The 18,450-nt window shown below is 43.3% G+C and overlaps 1 protein-coding gene across 8 annotated transcripts in view; it reads left to right on the forward strand.

Moving 5' to 3' along the window:
• The window catches only part of C2H8orf48 (chromosome 2 C8orf48 homolog), a 56,646-nt gene that overhangs the window by 33,011 nt on the left and 5,185 nt on the right, over positions 1-18,450 (forward strand). For 3 of the 8 annotated variants that reach the window (XM_077285074.1, XM_077285076.1, XM_077285073.1), the window contains exons 4-6: positions 11,541-11,761; positions 11,886-12,038; positions 15,352-18,013. In XM_077285074.1, the coding sequence (XP_077141189.1) occupies positions 11,541-11,761; positions 11,886-12,038; positions 15,352-15,456 (479 nt within the window). In that variant the 3' untranslated portion in view covers positions 15,457-18,013. Of the gene's footprint in view, positions 1-11,540; positions 11,762-11,885; positions 12,039-15,351; positions 18,014-18,450 lie in introns of those variants that run through there. The other 5 variants (XR_013221272.1, XR_013221274.1, XR_013221271.1 and 2 more) reach the window with 3 other exon arrangements.

Genomic DNA, 18,450 nt, shown 5'->3' on the forward strand with positions numbered 1-18,450 from the left:
CCAGCAAGTGAAATACAGTTGTGTGAAAAAGTGTTTGCCCCGTTCCTGACTCCCTATTGTTTGCATGTTTGTCACACTTAAATGTTTTCAGATCACCAAATGTAAATATTAGGCAAATATAACCCAAGTAAACACAAAATGCAGTTTATAAATGACTAGATGGTGGCCCGATTCTAACGCATCAGGTATTCTAGAATATGTATAGTAGTATATAGCACAGCCCACGCAGTATATAGCACAGCCCACGCAGTATATAGCACAGCCCACGCAGTATATAGCACAGCCCACGCAGTATATAGCACAGCCCACGCAGTATATAGCACAGCCCACGCAGTATATAGCACAGCCCACGCAGTATATAGCACAGCCCACGCAGTATATAACACAGCCCACGCAGTATATAACACAGCCCACGCAGTATATAACACAGCCCACGCAGTATATAACACAGCCCACGCAGTATATAACACAGCCCACGCAGTATATAACACAGCCCACGTAGTATATAGCAGTGTGGGCACCATATCCATGTTAAAAAAAAAGAATTAAAATAAAAAATAGTTTATACTCACCTTCCGGTGGTCCCCGGATCCAACCCAGGCGTTAAGCGATGCTCCGGTCTCAAGAATGCATTGCGGCAGTAACACGTGATGATGTAGCGGTCTCGCGAGACTGCGACGTCCTCTCCGGTCATTGCTGCAATGCATTCTTGGGACTGGAGCGTCGCGAGGAGCGGGAAAGGCGCCGGAAGGTGAGAATACAGTATAATTTTTTTTTTATTATTATTTTTAATATTAGATCTTTTTACTATTGCTGCTGCATAGCAGTATCAATAGTAAAAAGTTGGTCACACAGGGTTAATAGCAGCGTTAACAGACTGCGTTACACCGCGTTATGCCGCGGTGTAACGCAGTCCGTTTAACAGACTGCTAAACCGCTATGGGGGCACTGACTGGATGGGAGTAGGGAAGGGCGAATTCGTGGCCGGACTGTGCCCGTCGCTGGTTGGTCGCGGCTGGCCGCGACCAATCAGCGACGCGGGATTTCCGTGACAGACAAACAGACAGAGGTGACACTTAGATGGTTATATAGATAGATGGTCTTTATTTTTGACCCCTTCATGACATTTCGGGTCTCCCACTTTGATATGAGCCCGCATCATTCTGGCACATGTCAGCTGATTTCTGCCATGCCTCATAGCAGTGAGCTCAGCCTTTGAGTTCTGTTGTTAGACTCATCTAAACAATGGAAGAGACTAGTACATACTGCATTTTTTTTTTTTTTATAGAAAAATGCTCATCAACCTAGCCCCATCACTTACATTGGTCAGTATGATATCCATTTTTCTGAAAATACACAGGTTTGAATATGACCGAAAAGGCAAGAAATTAGCAGAAGATTAAATCCTGTGTTCTCTGCAGGATATCTACAAGCCTGTTTTTTAGGAATATTCAGAAAATCCTGCAGATTAATAAATAGTGAGATAATATTGTGCTTGCTTTTATCATATGTTCCTTGTTTTAGAGTTCATTTAAAATGAAAACTGTCAGCACATTTTTGCATTTTTGTATATGCAAGAAGTGGTATGGCTATATAGGTACTGGTTCTCCCTAGACATAAAACTTTTTTTTTCGAGATCTGATTGAGAAATCATCTGCAGATCGGACATTAAGTGCACTTGGGCCATGTCTATGCTCTTGGAAGAAGCAGTTCCAGTGCACTACCTGTCTGATTTATACACTAGTTTTCGTGCCTGTCATATCGGACCTCTACAAAAAAAAGACTTACCGGTAGTTTATGTTGGCAAGCGCCTATCCAGCCTTTAATTCTGTATGTAAAAATGTGCCGGCAGGTTACCTTTAGTATGATTTTACATGATTTTACATAATACCTGTTGAGAATCGATTCTCAAAGATAGAAATGTGTGTGGTGAAATAAAATAATTTGTGGAAAATCACTGAATTGTCCCACTGAAAAGTTACAAGCTGGATTATTTTGTTAATAGCGTACTTTTATTTTCATATTTGCAAATTCTGAACAAATATTCATACTGGCCAGTTAGGCTACTTTCACACTAGCGTTAACTGCATTCCGTCACAATGCGTCGTTTTGCCGAAAAAAACGCATCCTGCAAAAGTGTTTGCAGGATGCGTTTTTTCACCATTGATTAACATTAAGCGACGCATTGTGACGGATTGCCACACGTCGCACCATCGTGCGACGGATGCGTCGTGCAGTGGCGGACCGTCGGGAGCAAAAAACGCTACATGTAACGTTTTTTGCTCACGACGGTCCGCTTTTTCCGACCGCGCATGCGCGGCCGGAACTCCGCCCCCACCTCCCCGCACCTCACAATGGGGCAGCGGAAGCGCTGGAAAAATGCATCCGCTGCCCCCGTTGTGCGGCGGAGACAACGCTAGCGTTGGGAACGTCGGCCCGACGCACAGCGACGGGCCGAGCCCGACGCTAGTCTGAAAGTAGCCTTATAGCATAGAATACCTTCTTCTTACTTTATGTAACAACAGTATTATCTAGTGCTTCTTTCATGCTACATCTTGGCTTTTGTCTTAAATGTTTTATTTAATTTTTTAAACAGAGTTAAAGTGGAGCTAAATCAATTACTATGGTAATCTTCAATTTCCAAGTGCAATAGCATCTGTTTGTTTCAGGCAGTCCTGATGCTTTCACCATTGTCCCCGGGGCTTTATCTTACTGTTTTACGCACTTAGATGCAGCCTTGATTACCTCTTAATTGTTTTTACGTCAACAGAGGATGATCCTGATTCAACAGCATAATTAAAGTATTTTTATTTTTAGACTAGCATGAAACAAGGTGCATTAAGGTGTTAATAGTCAATTTAATAAGATAACACAATACTTTAAATAAAGGTTTTAATGGGGGTCGATAGCTCTAGCACATTAAGGCCTAATAAGCAGAACACTCTTCTCTTGTAATATAATTTGCATTTTAGTCTATAATGTTTTTTTTAATACATGTTACAATGATGCTGATTCAAGCAAGCACATAATAGGGTATGTACATATACTGAAAGTTTATACTCTTGCTGGAAAAGGATTTATTACACAAGCTCGTAGCAGTCCCTAGGACCTCCTCCGAGGACTGGGTATGAAATAGAATGCATTGTAAACCAGGGCTGTGGAGTTGATGGCCCATTTTGGTGAAGTTGGTATAAAATGGACCAACTCCTAAAATATATAATACATTGGGTACAGTAGTTCAGTGCAGGATGTGGTGTAAATTTTTTCATAATAATTTGGGAAAGTTCTGAACTGTCCTATAAATGTCTGTTCTGTTCCCGATCTAAGGATCTCTGCTTTTAGTTGAGATGAATCTGTGCTGCACTTTATGTACGTGATCAGTAGTGACCAGGGCTGTGGGATCGGAGTCGTGGAGTCAGAAATTGAGGAGTCTGAGTCGGAGCTTTAGCTTACCAACTCCACAGCCCTGTCGTAAAGCGACCTTGTTACATAGTGTAGAGTGACATTTTACGAGGTATTCTAAAGTTTGTAGGTTATCGCCTAACCTTGGAATAGGGAATAACTTTCCGATAGCTGGGAGTCTGACCCCTAGGATCCTCACTGATCCCAAGACCCGAGGTTCTAAAGAGGTGATCGTTTATGCGCACTGCCGCTCCATTCATTCTTAATGGGTAGTGTAGTGTTCTGCTGGTCTCCGCACTCGCATACTCACATGACTGACCTCCACTCCATTTGGTTTGATTATCGAGACAGCAGCCAAACCCCCAGCCATCAGGAAGTTATCCCCATCCCGAAAATGCTGATTGTTGAAATCAAAACGCCAGGTAGGAAGGGCGCTGGCATCTGGTGCAGGTACACCACTGCTTTCAGCCCTCTGGCTGTACTGTAGTTTGCCCATGTCTGGTCTAGACTATACATTCATTGTGACATTGGGCAATTTTGGAATTTATTATTGCTTCAGTATTAATGTCAGTTTTATATTTTTTAGTGAATGATGTACTATGTATTGCCGCAGGGTTTACTTACAGTTCCACGTCCTTTATTTATAAGTAACAGTTCTGCTTTATACTGCATATGTTACTATGGTTCACTTAAAGAATTTATAAACCATGAACTTATTTTTTTTATTTGGAGAATTTGTTGTAGACTTGGGAAGATTGTAATATAGGTCACACTAATTTTAGCTTTCATGTCAACAGTAAACCCAAACATAGGTATGGAATATCATTGACACCCCAGCGCAGCGCCTAGTTTTCTTAGCAGAAGCCACTTAAGCAAACACAGGCGGTCGTTCTCCTAAGCGGCAGCTCTCGCTCTGCACTGTGAAGTATAGAGAGCAGGCAGATTCTGCCAGGAAGCCTTTACAAAAGATGACCATGTCAATTTTTTTAACGTCTTCAAGGTTTCCAAACATGACAGACATGGCATAAGACAGAACATCTGCACAGCAACACCGTTTTGACTGTTTGTTTTATGAGGCTCTTCCGTGATGCTTTTTCTCTGTCCCCCATGACAGCACCACGGAGAGAGGGGATCCGCCCACCAAGGACAGGAAACCTACAGATAAAAAGGCGGTACCTCTCTCCCGCATCAGTTTGGTTTCCTGTCCTTGACGGGACCTGCAGCAGATCTTACCTTGGATCATCGTTGGAATTCCGGGGCCAGTCAGACCGGTTCAGGCAGCGGGGTTTCCCTGCCTCGGCTAGGATGGGCCACCCAAAGCGCCACCGCTGGGATCAGTAGGTCTCTAGGGTGAGCGAGGGACCGCAGCAGCAGCGCTGCGGCTCCTAGAGGAATCCTCACTATGTGGGGGTTCCAGATGGCACACACCCGCGTGAAAACCACTGTGAGGGGTCCCTCCATAGGTGGAGCACGGCGCGACAATGCACGCTTGAACGGCGCATCAGGAAGCATCAAGCGTGGTGCCGGACTTCCTGATTAGTAACGCGCATGCGCGGGTGCCGCAATGCCTGCTGGTCGGAGCAGGGCATTCTGGGCGGCGCGGGGCTTGCTGGGACGACGCGGAGCATGCTGGGATTCGCGCATGCGCAGAACAAAGCGTCGGAGAGCGCGCCAATATCGGCGTGCGGGATATTTAAAAATGGAGCTTGACTCCCTGGCTGGTTGCTCTAATGGAGTCCAGCCAGTGTTCCCCAGCAGCTATGAGTGACCCCGAATTACAGGGCTCACCAGTGCAGCGACCGCAGGCACCGCAGCAGCAGAAACGCCGGCAGCAGGGGAAAGTAACCTCTCATGTCCAGCGGCGTGGAGCTGGAGCGTGGTCTGGATCTCAGCACAGCAAGAATTCTAGTGCTGCATCCGGATCAAAGGAGCACCATACTGTCGATACGGACCATCCACAGCCGGTACTGAGGGTACACCAGGTGGTGAGTGATCTCCGTGAATGCTCCAGCTAATAGAGCCTACCTTTCTCTTGCTTGTTTTAGGGAAGGAAGAGTGCAGGGAAGTCCAAACACAGGATCTGCGCACTTTGCAAAGAAGATTTACCGGCCTCATGGGAAAAAAGATTATGTAAATCCTGTATGGAGGAAACTCTCTGTGAAGGGCTTCCGGGGTTCGCCACAGAACTCAAAACTCTTATTAAAACTCAGGTGGAAGATACTTTTAAGTCTCTCCAGGAGAGTAAAAAACGTAAAAAAATTAAGCAAAAAACCCCTATATCTGACTCTAGTGACTCGGATAGCGGGGAGATTAGTTCAAATTCCTCTGATTCTTCATCATCCTCTTCATCGTCCTCTTCTCAGGGAGGCCGTAGTTGCTTCCCATTAGAAGAAACGGACTCCCTAATTAAAGCGGTCAGAAGCACCATGGGTCTAGCTGATTCCCACACTAAAAAATCAGTCCAAGATATCATGTTCGGTGGACTGGAGCAGAAAAAAAGAAGGGCGTTTCCTCTTAATGATAAAATACAAGCCCTAATCAATAAAGAGTGGAAAAAACCCTTGAGAAAGGCCCTGCTTACGCCCAAAAGGAAATACCCTTTTGAAGACCCTACATGCTCCTTTTGGGAAAAAGCACCCAAAATTAGACGTAGCAATCGCTAAAGCGTCAAAAAAGTTTGCCCTACCTTTTGAGGACATGGGGGTCTTAAAGGACCCCATGGATAAAAAAGCAGATGCTTTCCTAAAAAGTTCCTGGGAAGCAGCAGGAGGGGGCCTAAAACCGGCAGTGGCCGCAGCTTGCACTTCCCGCTCCCTTATGGTGTGGCTTGACCAGCTGGAATCTCAGCTTAATGATAAAAGTATCCAGAGACAGTATACTAAATACCCTACCGGTAATGAAGGGGGCAGCCGCTTTTCTGGCCGATGCGTCAGCAGACTCCATCAGGCTTTCGGCCAGATCGGCGGTGTTCTCCAATGCAGCCAAATGAGCCCTCTGGCTCAAATGTTGGCCCGGAGACCTCCTAACAAAGGCAAAACTTTGTAATATTCCTTGTGAGGGAGAATTTCTTTTCGGCTCCACTCTGGATGACATTTTGGAGAAAGCAGGGGACAAAAAGAAGTCCTTTCCCGTCCTGCAATACCCATCTTACAAACGTCCTTTTCCGAGTAAAAATTTTTCCGTAGAAAGCCCCCTAGGGCACAGGACAGGTGGGAAGACAAAAAGAATAAGAATAAAAGGGTTCATTTTCAACAAGAGCCCCACCGATACCAAAAAACCCTCACAATGAACTTTTGCCCCAGGTGGGAGGAAGATTGTCCCTCTTCCTCTCAGCCTGGGAAAAGATAACCAGCAGTGCCTGGATTCTGGACTTGATACGATCGGGACTGAAATTCAAATTTCTCACGTTCCCTCAGCCGTCCTTCCTGGTGACATCTCAGAGAGCTTCTCCGCAGGAGCGGATAGCTCTGGAACAGGAAGTCACAACATTATTGAACAAAGGAGTCCTTCGAGAGGTCCCCCTCCAGGAAAAAGGGAGAGGGTTCTACTCTCCGATTTTTCTCAGGAAAAAGCCAGACGGGTCTTTCAGGACAATTATCAATTTAAAAAACTTAACCCTTATCCGGCTGAATAGGTACAATTGTAACTATTCCGTTTTAAAATTGCAATAACTTTTTTTTGAAAAGACGTAGAGGGCTGAAATTTCGTGACATCTCTACAAATGTCGCCTGCACTTTGAGGCACAGAATCATCCTCAACACTTTCGTCTGATTCGTATTCATTTTCATGCTCTATGACCATTTCTTGTTCAATGTCTGAATCTTCTTCAGTAACATCCACTTGTGGTACATAGTTTTCATCATCAGATGCAACATATGGTTCATCCTCATGCTCAGAATCAGATTCTTCTAGCATTCGCATTATTTCGTCAGACGTAAATCTGTAAATATGAAAAAATGTAAAATAAATAATTTTCCGAAATACTACATTATTGGCTTTTCACAAAATTATACTAACCTGCAAACACGTTTTCTTGGATTATGGCGGAAACTAGATCCAGCATTACTATCACTCATGATGACTTGCTAGATGAATTTTGGCTTCGTATTTTGTGCTGAATATAAATAAAACATCGTAAAACAATATGTAGATACTAATTATTATCCATTTTTCGTATAAAAATTATACCTATAGTGATAAGTTTCATACAAAATATATGTAAGCCAAGTCCAGGCTGAAAGACAATTTGACTGTTCTGTCCCCACATAATGAGAATAAAGGTATAACTGGCTGTTAGATGCTGTGAGACTTTCCTACCTTCGTTTCCAAGAAATTGAAGACTTCACAAGCCTAGAAATGTGTGCTCACAGCAATGAGATGAACAGCAAAATGGCTAATGAGAGGAGGGAGGCAGGAAGACAAGTAGAAGCCACTCCCAGTTTGAATTAACTTAATTGACAGCAACATAAGTGACCAGTAACAACACTGAACAATAGATATCAGCATAACATTTGTAGCTGAATGAACTTTAGTTTCTGAAACCAAGTAAAGTCTTCCCACAGTGGAGGTATATGTGAAGGTACAATTGTACCTATGCAGCCTGTTAAGGTTGTAAAATTATGCAGCCTGACAAGGGTTAAACAAACACCTGATTGTGGAACCTTTCAAAATGGAAACAATAAAGACAGCAGTCAAAATGTTGTTTCCGCATTGTTTCATGGTAGTGCTCGACTTAAAGGACGCATGCTACCACGTCCCCATTCACAAAGACTTCCAAAAATTCCTCAGGGTGGCAATCGAAATAGAAGGGATGATAAAGCATTATCAGTTTACAGCCCTCCCGTTCGGTCTCGCAATAGCCCCACGGGTATTCACCAAATTGATAGCGGAAGTTATGGCAGACCTGAGAATACAAAATACCCTAATCGTCCCATATCTGGACGACTTCCTGATAATAGGCAACTCTCCCCAACATTGCAAAAACCAACTGGAGAGGGTTATGGACTCTTTGGAATGCTTGGGGTGGCTTCTGAATCTGAAGAAGTCCAGACTAATACCGAATCAGATTCAGGAGTACCTGGGGATCACGCTGGATTCCATCTCCCAGGAATGTCGCCTACCCCAAGAAAAAATCCAAAAGATGGTAGGGTTAGTATCCCGGGCAAGAGATCTCCCCTCCATATCGCTTCGAGAGGCAATGTCTCTCCTCGGGTCCATGACAGCCTGCATTTCTGCCGTCCAATGGGCCCAGTCACATACAAGGGAACTGCAATGGCAAATATTAGCAGAAGAAATTTTTCTGAAGGGAAATTTAGGAAGTCAGTTCACCTTCTCGTCAAACACAATTCTCTCACTAGATTGGTGGACAAAAAACAGCAATCTGGGCCGCGGACTACCATGGGTAATCCCAGTGTCAAAGGTGGTAACCACAGACGCAAGTCCCATCGGCTGGGGGGCTCACCTACACGATCTAGTGGTTCAGGGGACATGGTCAGACGACTTAAAAGAAGCATCCTCCAACATGAAGGAATTGCTAGCAGTAAAATACGCGCTTACAGAATTCCAAAAACCCCTTCGCTCACATCATGTAAGATTGTTTTCAGACAACAGGGTGGTAGTAGCCTACATAAACCATCAGGGGGGAACCCACTCTCAACCACTGATGGAAGTAACACATTCAATCTTACAGATGGCCGAGAACAATTTAGCATCCTTGATGGCACTTCACATAAAAGGGGTGGACAATTTCAAGGCAGACTACCTAAGTCGGGTCTGTCTAAAACAGGGGGAATGGGAACTGAACCAGTCCATATTCAATCGGATAACGGAGATGTGGGGATCTCCGACAATAGATCTCTTCGCAAACAACCTAAATCGGAAGGTGACCACCTTTTGTTCCATAAACCCAGCAGGGAGCCCGGTGGCGCTGGACGCCTTCCTGATTCCTTGGAAGCACAAACTGGCTTATGCGTTTCCCCCTATCACACTGATACCAGCGGTTCTGAGGAAGATAAGGGAGGACAGCGCCCGGGTGATATTGATTGCCCCTTTCTGGCCGAAGAGAACTTGGTTTTCCTGAGCCAGAAGAATGTCCATAACAGACCCTTGGATACTCCCAGACCTACCCAACCTCCTATTCCAGGGACCAGTATCACACCCGCAGGTAGCGAGGTTACACATGACAGCTTGGAATTTGAGAGGGGGTTACTGATAGAGAAAGGCTTTTCTCAAGGTTTAGTATCAACCCTCTTAAAAAGTAGGAAATTAACAACTACTAAACAGTATGGCAAAATCTGGAAAAAAAATTCCTCTCTTCCTCAGGTGCTAAAGTCTCCGAGGGAATCCCTCTCAAATCAGTGTTAGAATTTCTGCAAAATGGGCTGGAAAAAGGCCTAGCCACTAATACACTGAAGGTTCATATTGCCGCACTTAGGGCTCTGTTTAATTACAATCTGGCAAAAAATTGCTGGGTTTCCAGATTCGTTAAGGCGGCAGAAAGGTCTAGACCTCTACCCTTACGTAGAGCCCCTCAGTGGGATTTAAATCTAGTTCTCACAGCCCTTTCGAAAACCCCCTTTGAGCCCTTAAAAGAACTTCCCTTAAAGATTCTATCCTTTAAAACCTCCCTTTTGGTAGCCCTCACTTCAGCCCGAAGAATTAGCGACATACAAGCCTTGTCAGCTGGGCCACCCTTCACGCTAATATTGGAGGACAGGGTGGTATTAAAAACTGATCCGGCATACTTACCAAAAGTGGCCTCCCGGTTCCATAGGTCCCAAGAGATCTCTCTTCCCTCCTTTTGTCCTAACCCTAAAAACGAGGGGGAAAAATCACTACACACATTGGATGTTAGAAGGTGTCTCATCCATTACCTGGAGGCTACTAGAGAGTGTAGAGAGGAAGGATCTCTCTTTGTGTGTTTTCAGGGCCCTCGGAAAGGCAAAAAGGCCTCCAAGGGTACATTGGCAAGATGGATCAGGGATGCCATCAACCTCGCGTATACCTCAAGCGGGATGCCAGCTCCAGGGGAAGTTAAAGCTCATTCAACTAGGGCGATGGCGGCTTCCTGGGCAGAGAGAGCCGGAGCAACAATAGACCAGATATGTAGAGCTGCTACTTGGTCTTCACCCTCAACTTTCTTTAGGCACTATCGGTTGGACTTAAACTCTTCTTCAGACCTTACCTTTGGTAGAAGGGTTCTGGAAGCGGTAGTCCCTCCCTAATGTACAGTCTCTGCAATTCTCTCCGTGGTGCCGTCATGGGGGACAGAGAAAATAGTAGTTACTCACCGATAACGGTGTTTCTCTGAGCCCATGACGGCACCCGTACATTCCCTCCCTCACGTGTGGGTGTGCACATTCTTATAATGTTTAGTTATATATATAATCTTTAAGCACGCGGTATCTTTATTAAGGTTTAGTAATGTTGAAACATTTGTAAATCATTAACCTGATATTCCCTTCATGCTCTGTAAACAACTGATGCGGGAGAGAGGCACCGCCTTTTTATCTGTAGGTTTCCTGTCCTTGGTGGGCGGATCCCCTCTCTCAGTGGTGCCGTCATGGGCTCAGAGAAACACCGTTATCGGTGAGTAACTACTATTTTCTGGTGGATTTCAGATGGAAAAAGACGCCATGGGCAAATAGCCTTAGATAACTCATTGTGTTAGGGTTTGTTCACAAACTTTGAATTGTATTTTTTGGAGAGATTTGTGAGCTAAATTATTGGTTGTCCAGGACTTAAGCTGTATTTATATTGATAATTGTGAATGAGTGTTCTTAAGAATACACATTTCGCAATGATCTTTTTTTGTAAACAGGTTGCTGATGACGAAGCAAAATGCTCATTCATCGGGTGAAATGACCTTTTGTGCGTTGCAAAAAAATCATTGTTTTCGGTGCCACATCGTCCTGTGTAATCGGTATAGGGAACTGACAGATTCCCTTTAATGTGATGTACACTTGCATTAATTGGACTGGTATTAAACCTTTGAATGTAATCAAGAATAGATTTAATCCATTGACGGCAAACAGGAATCTTAAAAATAGTAGTGAACTGAATCATATAATGATATTTTTGCCCCCATTCTCACATGTAGTGGTTACTTGTTCTCATCTGTCTTTGGTCCCTTTTTACAGCTGCTCACAAACAATCTCCAGGCAATCGGACTCAAGCATTGCAGTCTTTTTGCACTTTGAAGATAAAACATTTGCGCCAACCACCAAAAAATCACAGACATAAAAAAGACCAACTGCTAACCCATCCTCGCAAAGCAATAAGCATCCATCAGTCCTGTCCTGTTCCCCATGAAATCATGAGCAGACTTGAATTACAGCGTATGACAGAAACCATAAACCAGGTAAATATTCACATATTGGGAAATAACGACTGTCGCATGATTATTCCTTGATGGATCGTCTCTCATCTAGGCAATAATTTCTATCAGTGAAGATTATTACTAATAATGACATTTTATTTTTCAGGTAATTAGGACTGAGATACATGACCCTGCCGCCTGCCCTGACTGCTGCAAGAAACAATCTGAACTGGCTAAATGTCACTTTATTAGGTTGAAAACGACAAAACTAGAAGCTGATTTACTCCATAAGAAATTGGGGGAAGACAAGTGTAGCAAGGTATAGTTAGATCTTTTAATGGCTGCATGAATGCAAGTTTTTCACCTCCTTACAAGTCATTTAGCTGGAAGGTCAGTCACTCAGCATGTAAAATCCACAGTGACCTCTTTCTGTAACGTACGTCATTATAATTGGGCAGAGGCCAATGACATTTGAGTGGAAAACAGATCTTAAGGAGTTAAAGAGGTTTCCCCACAAACAAAGTTAATTTTAAAGTTGATTTCAATCAATAGATCTTGGAATAATAATAATTTCTACAATTGGCTGTGTTTAAATAAAATGTTCCTGTGCTGAGATAATCTTAGTCCCTGCTGTGTACTGTGTAATGGCTGCGTCTGACATGCAGGAACATGGTCTGATCATACCACAGCTCCTGGGCAAGGGAGGACAGGAAAGAGTGTACAGATAGGGCAGCAGGGGATCACAGCTAATTCTTTTTGTAAGATAAAGCATTTCCCTGCCTGTTTTTAACCCCTTTCTGACCTCAGACGGGATAGTACGTCCGAGGTCAGAAGCCCCGCTTTGATGCGGGCTCCGGCGGTGAGCCCGCATCAAAGCCGGGACATGTCAGCTGTTTTGAACAGCTGACATGTGCCCGTAATAGGCGCGGGCAGAATCGCGATCTGTCCGCGCCTATTAACTAGTTAAATGCCGCTGTCAAACGCAGACAGCGGCATTTAACTACCGCATCCGGCCGGGCGGCCGGAAATGATGGCATCGCCGACCCCCGTCACATGATCGGAGGTCAGCGATGCTTCAGAATAGTAACCATAGAGGTCCTTGAGACCTCTATGGTTACTGATCACCGGCAGCTGTGAGCGCCACCCTGTGGTCGGCGCTCACAGCACACCTGATTTTCTGCTACATAGCAGCGAACAGCAGATCGCTGCCATGTAGCAGAGGCGACCGTGCTGTGCCTGCTTCTAGCCTCTCATGGAGGCTATTGAAGCATGGCAAAAGTTAAAAAAAAAAAAAAAAGTTAAAAAAATGTGAAAAAAATAAAAAAAATATAAAAGTTTAAATCACCCCCCTTTCGCCCCAATCAAAATAAATCAATAAAAAAAAAAAATCAAACCTACACATATTTGGTATCACCGCATTCAGAATTGCCTGATCTATCAATAAAAAAAAGCATTAACCTGATCGCTAAACGGCGTAGCGAGAAAAAAATTTGAAACGGCAGAATTACGTTTTTTTGGTCGCCGCGACATTGCATTGAAATGCAATAAGGGGCGATCAAAATAACGTATCTGCACCAAAGTGCTATCATTAAAAACGTCAGCTCGGCACGCAAAAAATAAGCCCTCAACCGACCCCAGATAATGAAAAATGGAGACGCTACGAGTATCGGAAAATGACGCTTTTTTTTTTTTTTTTTAGCAAACTTTGGAATTTTTTTTACCACTTAGGTAAAAAATAACCTAGTCATGTTAGGTGTCTATGAACTCGTACTGACCTGGAGAATCATAATGGCAGGTCAGTTTTAGCATTTAGTGAACCTAGCAAAAAAGCCAACCAAAAAACAAGTGTGGGACTGCACTTTTTTGCAATTTCACTGCACTAGGAATTTTTTTTCCCGTTTTCTAGTACACGACATGCTAAAACCAATGACGTCGTTCAAAAGTACAACTCGTCCCACAAAAAATAAGCCCTCATATGGCCAAATTCACGGAAAAATAAAAAAGTTATGGCTCTGGGAAAGAGGGGAGTGAAAAACGAACACGGAAAATCCCAAGGTCATGAAGGGGTTAAACTGAAGTCTGTTTCCTAGACAAACAGTGCATGCTTGCAAGGGTCTAGCCAACTTCAGTGGCCCTTCACTCCTCTGCTAGCAACAACTGAGCGCACACAGTTTGGGCTAGCGGCTCAGTTGGGCCGCCGTCTGGAACTGTCAATCATCAGGCACACACCACACCCTGCCAAGCAGGAAACAACCTCTCTAAATAAAAATTGCAGTCATAAACAACTACTAAGTCTTCTTGAAGGGAAACTCACCAAGTTTTTGATACCCCATCTGAGAGCATTGAAGACACAAAAGAGCATAGTAAAACCAAAAACACTCCGTTTCAAAAAATCACAGTAATCTGCAAGTGCTAGTAAAAAGATGTAAAAAAACGGTATGTGGTTGATACATTTTTGCAAAAAATGTATACTAAGCTGCTCCACCAAACGTCAAGGTATACCCATATCAGAGCAGTCCTAACTGATGTATGCAATCCCTATCTGATGTATTTAAAAACCTGATCATCTGTACATTACCTGTGTGAACAGGGTTCAGAGAGGAAAAGTCCATGTGGACATGCTGAGTGGAACAGCTTTTGTGCAGATAGCCCAAGAGGAGTGGTGGGTAACTCCCTAGTCTTGTAGACACAAGAGAACAATTATGGAAACAGGAACACATGGGCTACTTGCACAGTGAACAAGTCTGTAGGAACATGTTCACACAACACCGAGAAACTTGAAGACACAAAAGAGCATGTGTTCCTGTTTCCTGTTCCCATCTGAGAGCAGCATGATGTAGGAGAAATTACCCTTATTCCAGCGATGTATGACTTACTGGACTGAGTGCTCTATTTGTAATAAAATCAAAGTTTTCTCTGCTGCAGATCTAGCAGTTCTCTGAATGCTGAGCTCTGTATAACCCCGCCCACACCACTGATTGTCAGCTTGCTGTGTTCACTTTGTATAGGCAGAAAGCTACCAATCAGTGGTGTGGGCAGGATTATACAGAGTTTATAAATATGGTTGACTACCTGGCTGCAGGTTTACTAGTCTTCTAGTGATTTTCTTCTGCTGATAAAACAGTGATTATATCAAAACTACAGCAAGCAGCCCAGTAAGTGACATATTGCAGGAATCAGAGTCTCTCTGTCTCTACATTATACTGCTCTCAGATTAGGTTGCAAAAACCTGGTGACAGATTCCCTTTAATAATAGTTTTAGGATTTACCCAGGGTCGTTTTAACACATGACAGTAGGCAATGTTAGTTTGGCATGTGAACAAAGTAAATGTGTTTTTCATTTGCAAGGAAATAATAGGTAAAATATGTTAAAAACATGAGTTTCACTGTGTAACACCATACCAACAAAAAAAGCCATTTGCTGTAAAAACACACGCGGCTTTACTGCAGGGCACACTACCAATACATCCGGGCACGTGTCAGGCCTGCTAGGAGCTTCAATATTCTGCACCAGCATTGTGCAGTAAGGACAGACGCATGAATGGGAAAATCTGCTGTGGCTGCCATTACTGTTGCTGTGCTTTGTCTATTTCCATTTTATACTAATAATTTTATTTATTTATTTTTTTAAGGATTCAGTTACAGTTATTGGAGAGCTTCTCCAAACTCTGCCCAAACCCTCCGAGGACCGCGCAGTTATTTGGCAGAGACTGTCCACCAGTGTCCTCAAGACGTAACCTCATGTTTCTGTGAAGCAGATTCTTTTTCATGATGTTATCTCTTATTAGTAAGTTAAAATGTGAAAATAAACTTTGAAGAAATGACAGCACAAAGAGCAACTTCTAAACATTTTGTACAAAGCAGATTCTGAAACACAAGTGAGATCTATCACAGTGTGCCCTCTATTTCCTCATCTGTCGCTGTCTCACCCATACACACAGTTTACTGATCGATGCTTAATTTTACTTCCATCTTTGAGGTTCAGTAGCTATGTTGATATGGAGACAGGAGAGTTCAATGCACGAAGCATGTATGAAGCAGCAGCACACTTGCTTAGTCACGGCTCCATATAGACCATTTCTTATATGTGTGAGGAGGAATATGGGACTCCGGACTTCTGGGCTCTATGTGCTGACAATTAGCCCCTTTCTCGTAGCAGCTCACTTTAGTTTTTACGCTTTTGTTTTTTGCTTCCCTTCTTCAAGATAATTGTGTTGCCATTTTGTCTGACTCCTAACTCTTTTATTTTTCCATCAATAGAATTGTGTGAGGTCTTATTGACCACATGTTGGGTTGTATAAGATGATTTGATTGCTTTTTCTACAGCATTTTTAAGCCTAGTCTTCACAGGAGGAATAAGATGGCAGCAATGCTACCTTAACAACTCATTGGCACCTTGCACTATAGCTTTTTCATATTTAGTTAGAGCAAGGTATATGTTCATTTTTGTTTCTGTCTTGGGTTTTCACTCCACATACATTAGATGCTGCCGCAGTTAGCTTCAAATATACAGTGCTCAGCATAAATGAGTACAAACCAACAGATTTGTCCAAAAACCTTTAGTTTCCTTTTAGAATGAAGATTTTCTAAGGGATACCATACTGCAAAATACTCCCAGAAATGTGGGCCATTGATTGGAAACCAGATTTTTTATTTTGCATGGCCAATAAAGTAATTGTCCTAACAAATTCATACAAGGTCATGTTGCAAAAAGAGTATACGCCAATGAATGTCATAGGACCAAAGTTAAAGTTTAGACTACAAAATTCTAATTAACAAGAATTCAACCATGGGCAAGTCTAATTATTTGTTAAACAGGTGTCCATTATTAGATGGTTCACTATAAAAGGGCGCTACTTAATAAAGAAAACCCCTTCCCATTTTATGCTGTCAGCAATGGCAACACATGGAAAAGAAATGTCACAAAAGCTGAGAAAGAAAATTCTCTCTTTACAGAAGAAAGGTGAAGTCTACAAGAAGATCAGCAAAGCTGTACTTACAAGTCAAAAAGTGATACAAAATATAACAAAGATAGAACTTCATCCATCTCACAGAGACATCCAGGCTGACCATGGAAGATAGCACCTAAACAGGAGCGTCTTCTGTTGAGAAGGGTTAAAGTAAATTGACATGCAAGTTCACTGCAGCTAGCTAAATAAGTAGGAAACAAAAGCAAGATGAGTGTTTCCTGTGACACAATACGACGTACACTGCAGACGAATAGCAGGCATGGGTGTTGTCTACAAAAGGAGCCTCTCCTAAACAGGGCTGTGGAGTCGTTAAGCCAAACATCCCACTCAACTCGCTCATACATGGCTCCTGTTAAAGTGATAATGTTACAGTAGTAAAATGGTAACATCATGCTTTTCATCACCATTATAATACAGTAATCAAGCTATTTACTTGCCCTAATCCTGTTTTCCTATTTACTCTAGCAGTTCTGAGATGAGTGCAGGCATTCCTTCCCAGTGCTTTTGCCTCTGATCTGTAGAGGAGGAGCTTCATTACTGATCATGTACATAAATTGCAGCACTGATTTATCTCAACTAAAAGCCGAGATCCTTAGATCAGGAATGGAACAGACATTTATAGGAAATTTCATAACTTTCCAAAATTCTTATGAAAAAATATTCAGCACATCCTGCATTGTACTACTGTACCCAATTTATTATATATATTTTCTTTGTCAGTATATTTTATTCCACCATATTGGAAACCGACTCCAACTCCATAGCATTGCTCCTAAAGCCCATGCACAAAAAACACCTACAATTTTGCAGAGCCCATGCTGAAAAATATGAAGCGTTCTGGGAATACATACATTGGAGTGAAAAGACCAAGATAAATATTTTTGAAACTGATGTCTTCAAAACTGGCATCGCAAACATGATCAGCACAAATAAAAACATATGGTGCCTATAGTAAAACTTGGTGGCAGTGTCATTATGTGGGGCTACATGAGTGTTGCTGGTGATGGGGAGCTATATTTCATTTATAGTATCTTGAAATCACAGGTGTGCTGCTCTATAATGAAAGAGAAGATGCTACCATCACTCTTGGTTCACTTTTCCAACATGACAATGATCCAAAGCACGCATCAGATGCATTTCTGAAGAAGAACAGGGTGAAAGTGATTCAGTGGCCAAGTGTCTCCTGATCTGTACCCAACCGAACACCTATGGGGAATTCTGAAGAGACAAGTTGAGCATCACTCTCAATCCAGCATCCAAGCTCTAAAAAAGGTCGTTCTTAAAGGGAATCTGTCACCCCCAAAATCGTGTATGAGCTGCGGCCACCGGCATCAGGGGCTTATCTACAGCATTCTGTAATGCTGTAGATATGCCCCCGATGTAACCTAAAAGATGAGAAATGAAGGTTATATTATACTCACCCAGGGGCGGTCCCACTGCGGTCCGGGTCCGATGGGCGTCGCGGTCTGGTTCAGCGCCTCCTATCTTCATACGTTGACGTCCTCTTCTTGTCTTCTTACTGTGGCTGCGGCGCAGGCGTACTTTGTCTGCCCTGATGAGGGCAGAGCAAAGTACTACAGTGTGTATTCGCTGCGCCTCTCTGACCTTTCCCAGCGCCTGCGCACTGCAGTACTTTGCTCTGCCCTCAACAGGGCAAAGTACGTCTGTGCCGGAGCCGCGTCAAAAAGACAAGAAGAGGACATCATCATATGAAGCTAGGAGGCGCTGGACCTGGACCGCGACGCCCATCGGACCGGACCG

The sequence above is a fragment of the Ranitomeya variabilis genome, chromosome 2 (genome assembly GCF_051348905.1).
Source record: "Ranitomeya variabilis isolate aRanVar5 chromosome 2, aRanVar5.hap1, whole genome shotgun sequence".
Taxonomy (NCBI): domain Eukaryota; kingdom Metazoa; phylum Chordata; class Amphibia; order Anura; family Dendrobatidae; genus Ranitomeya; species Ranitomeya variabilis.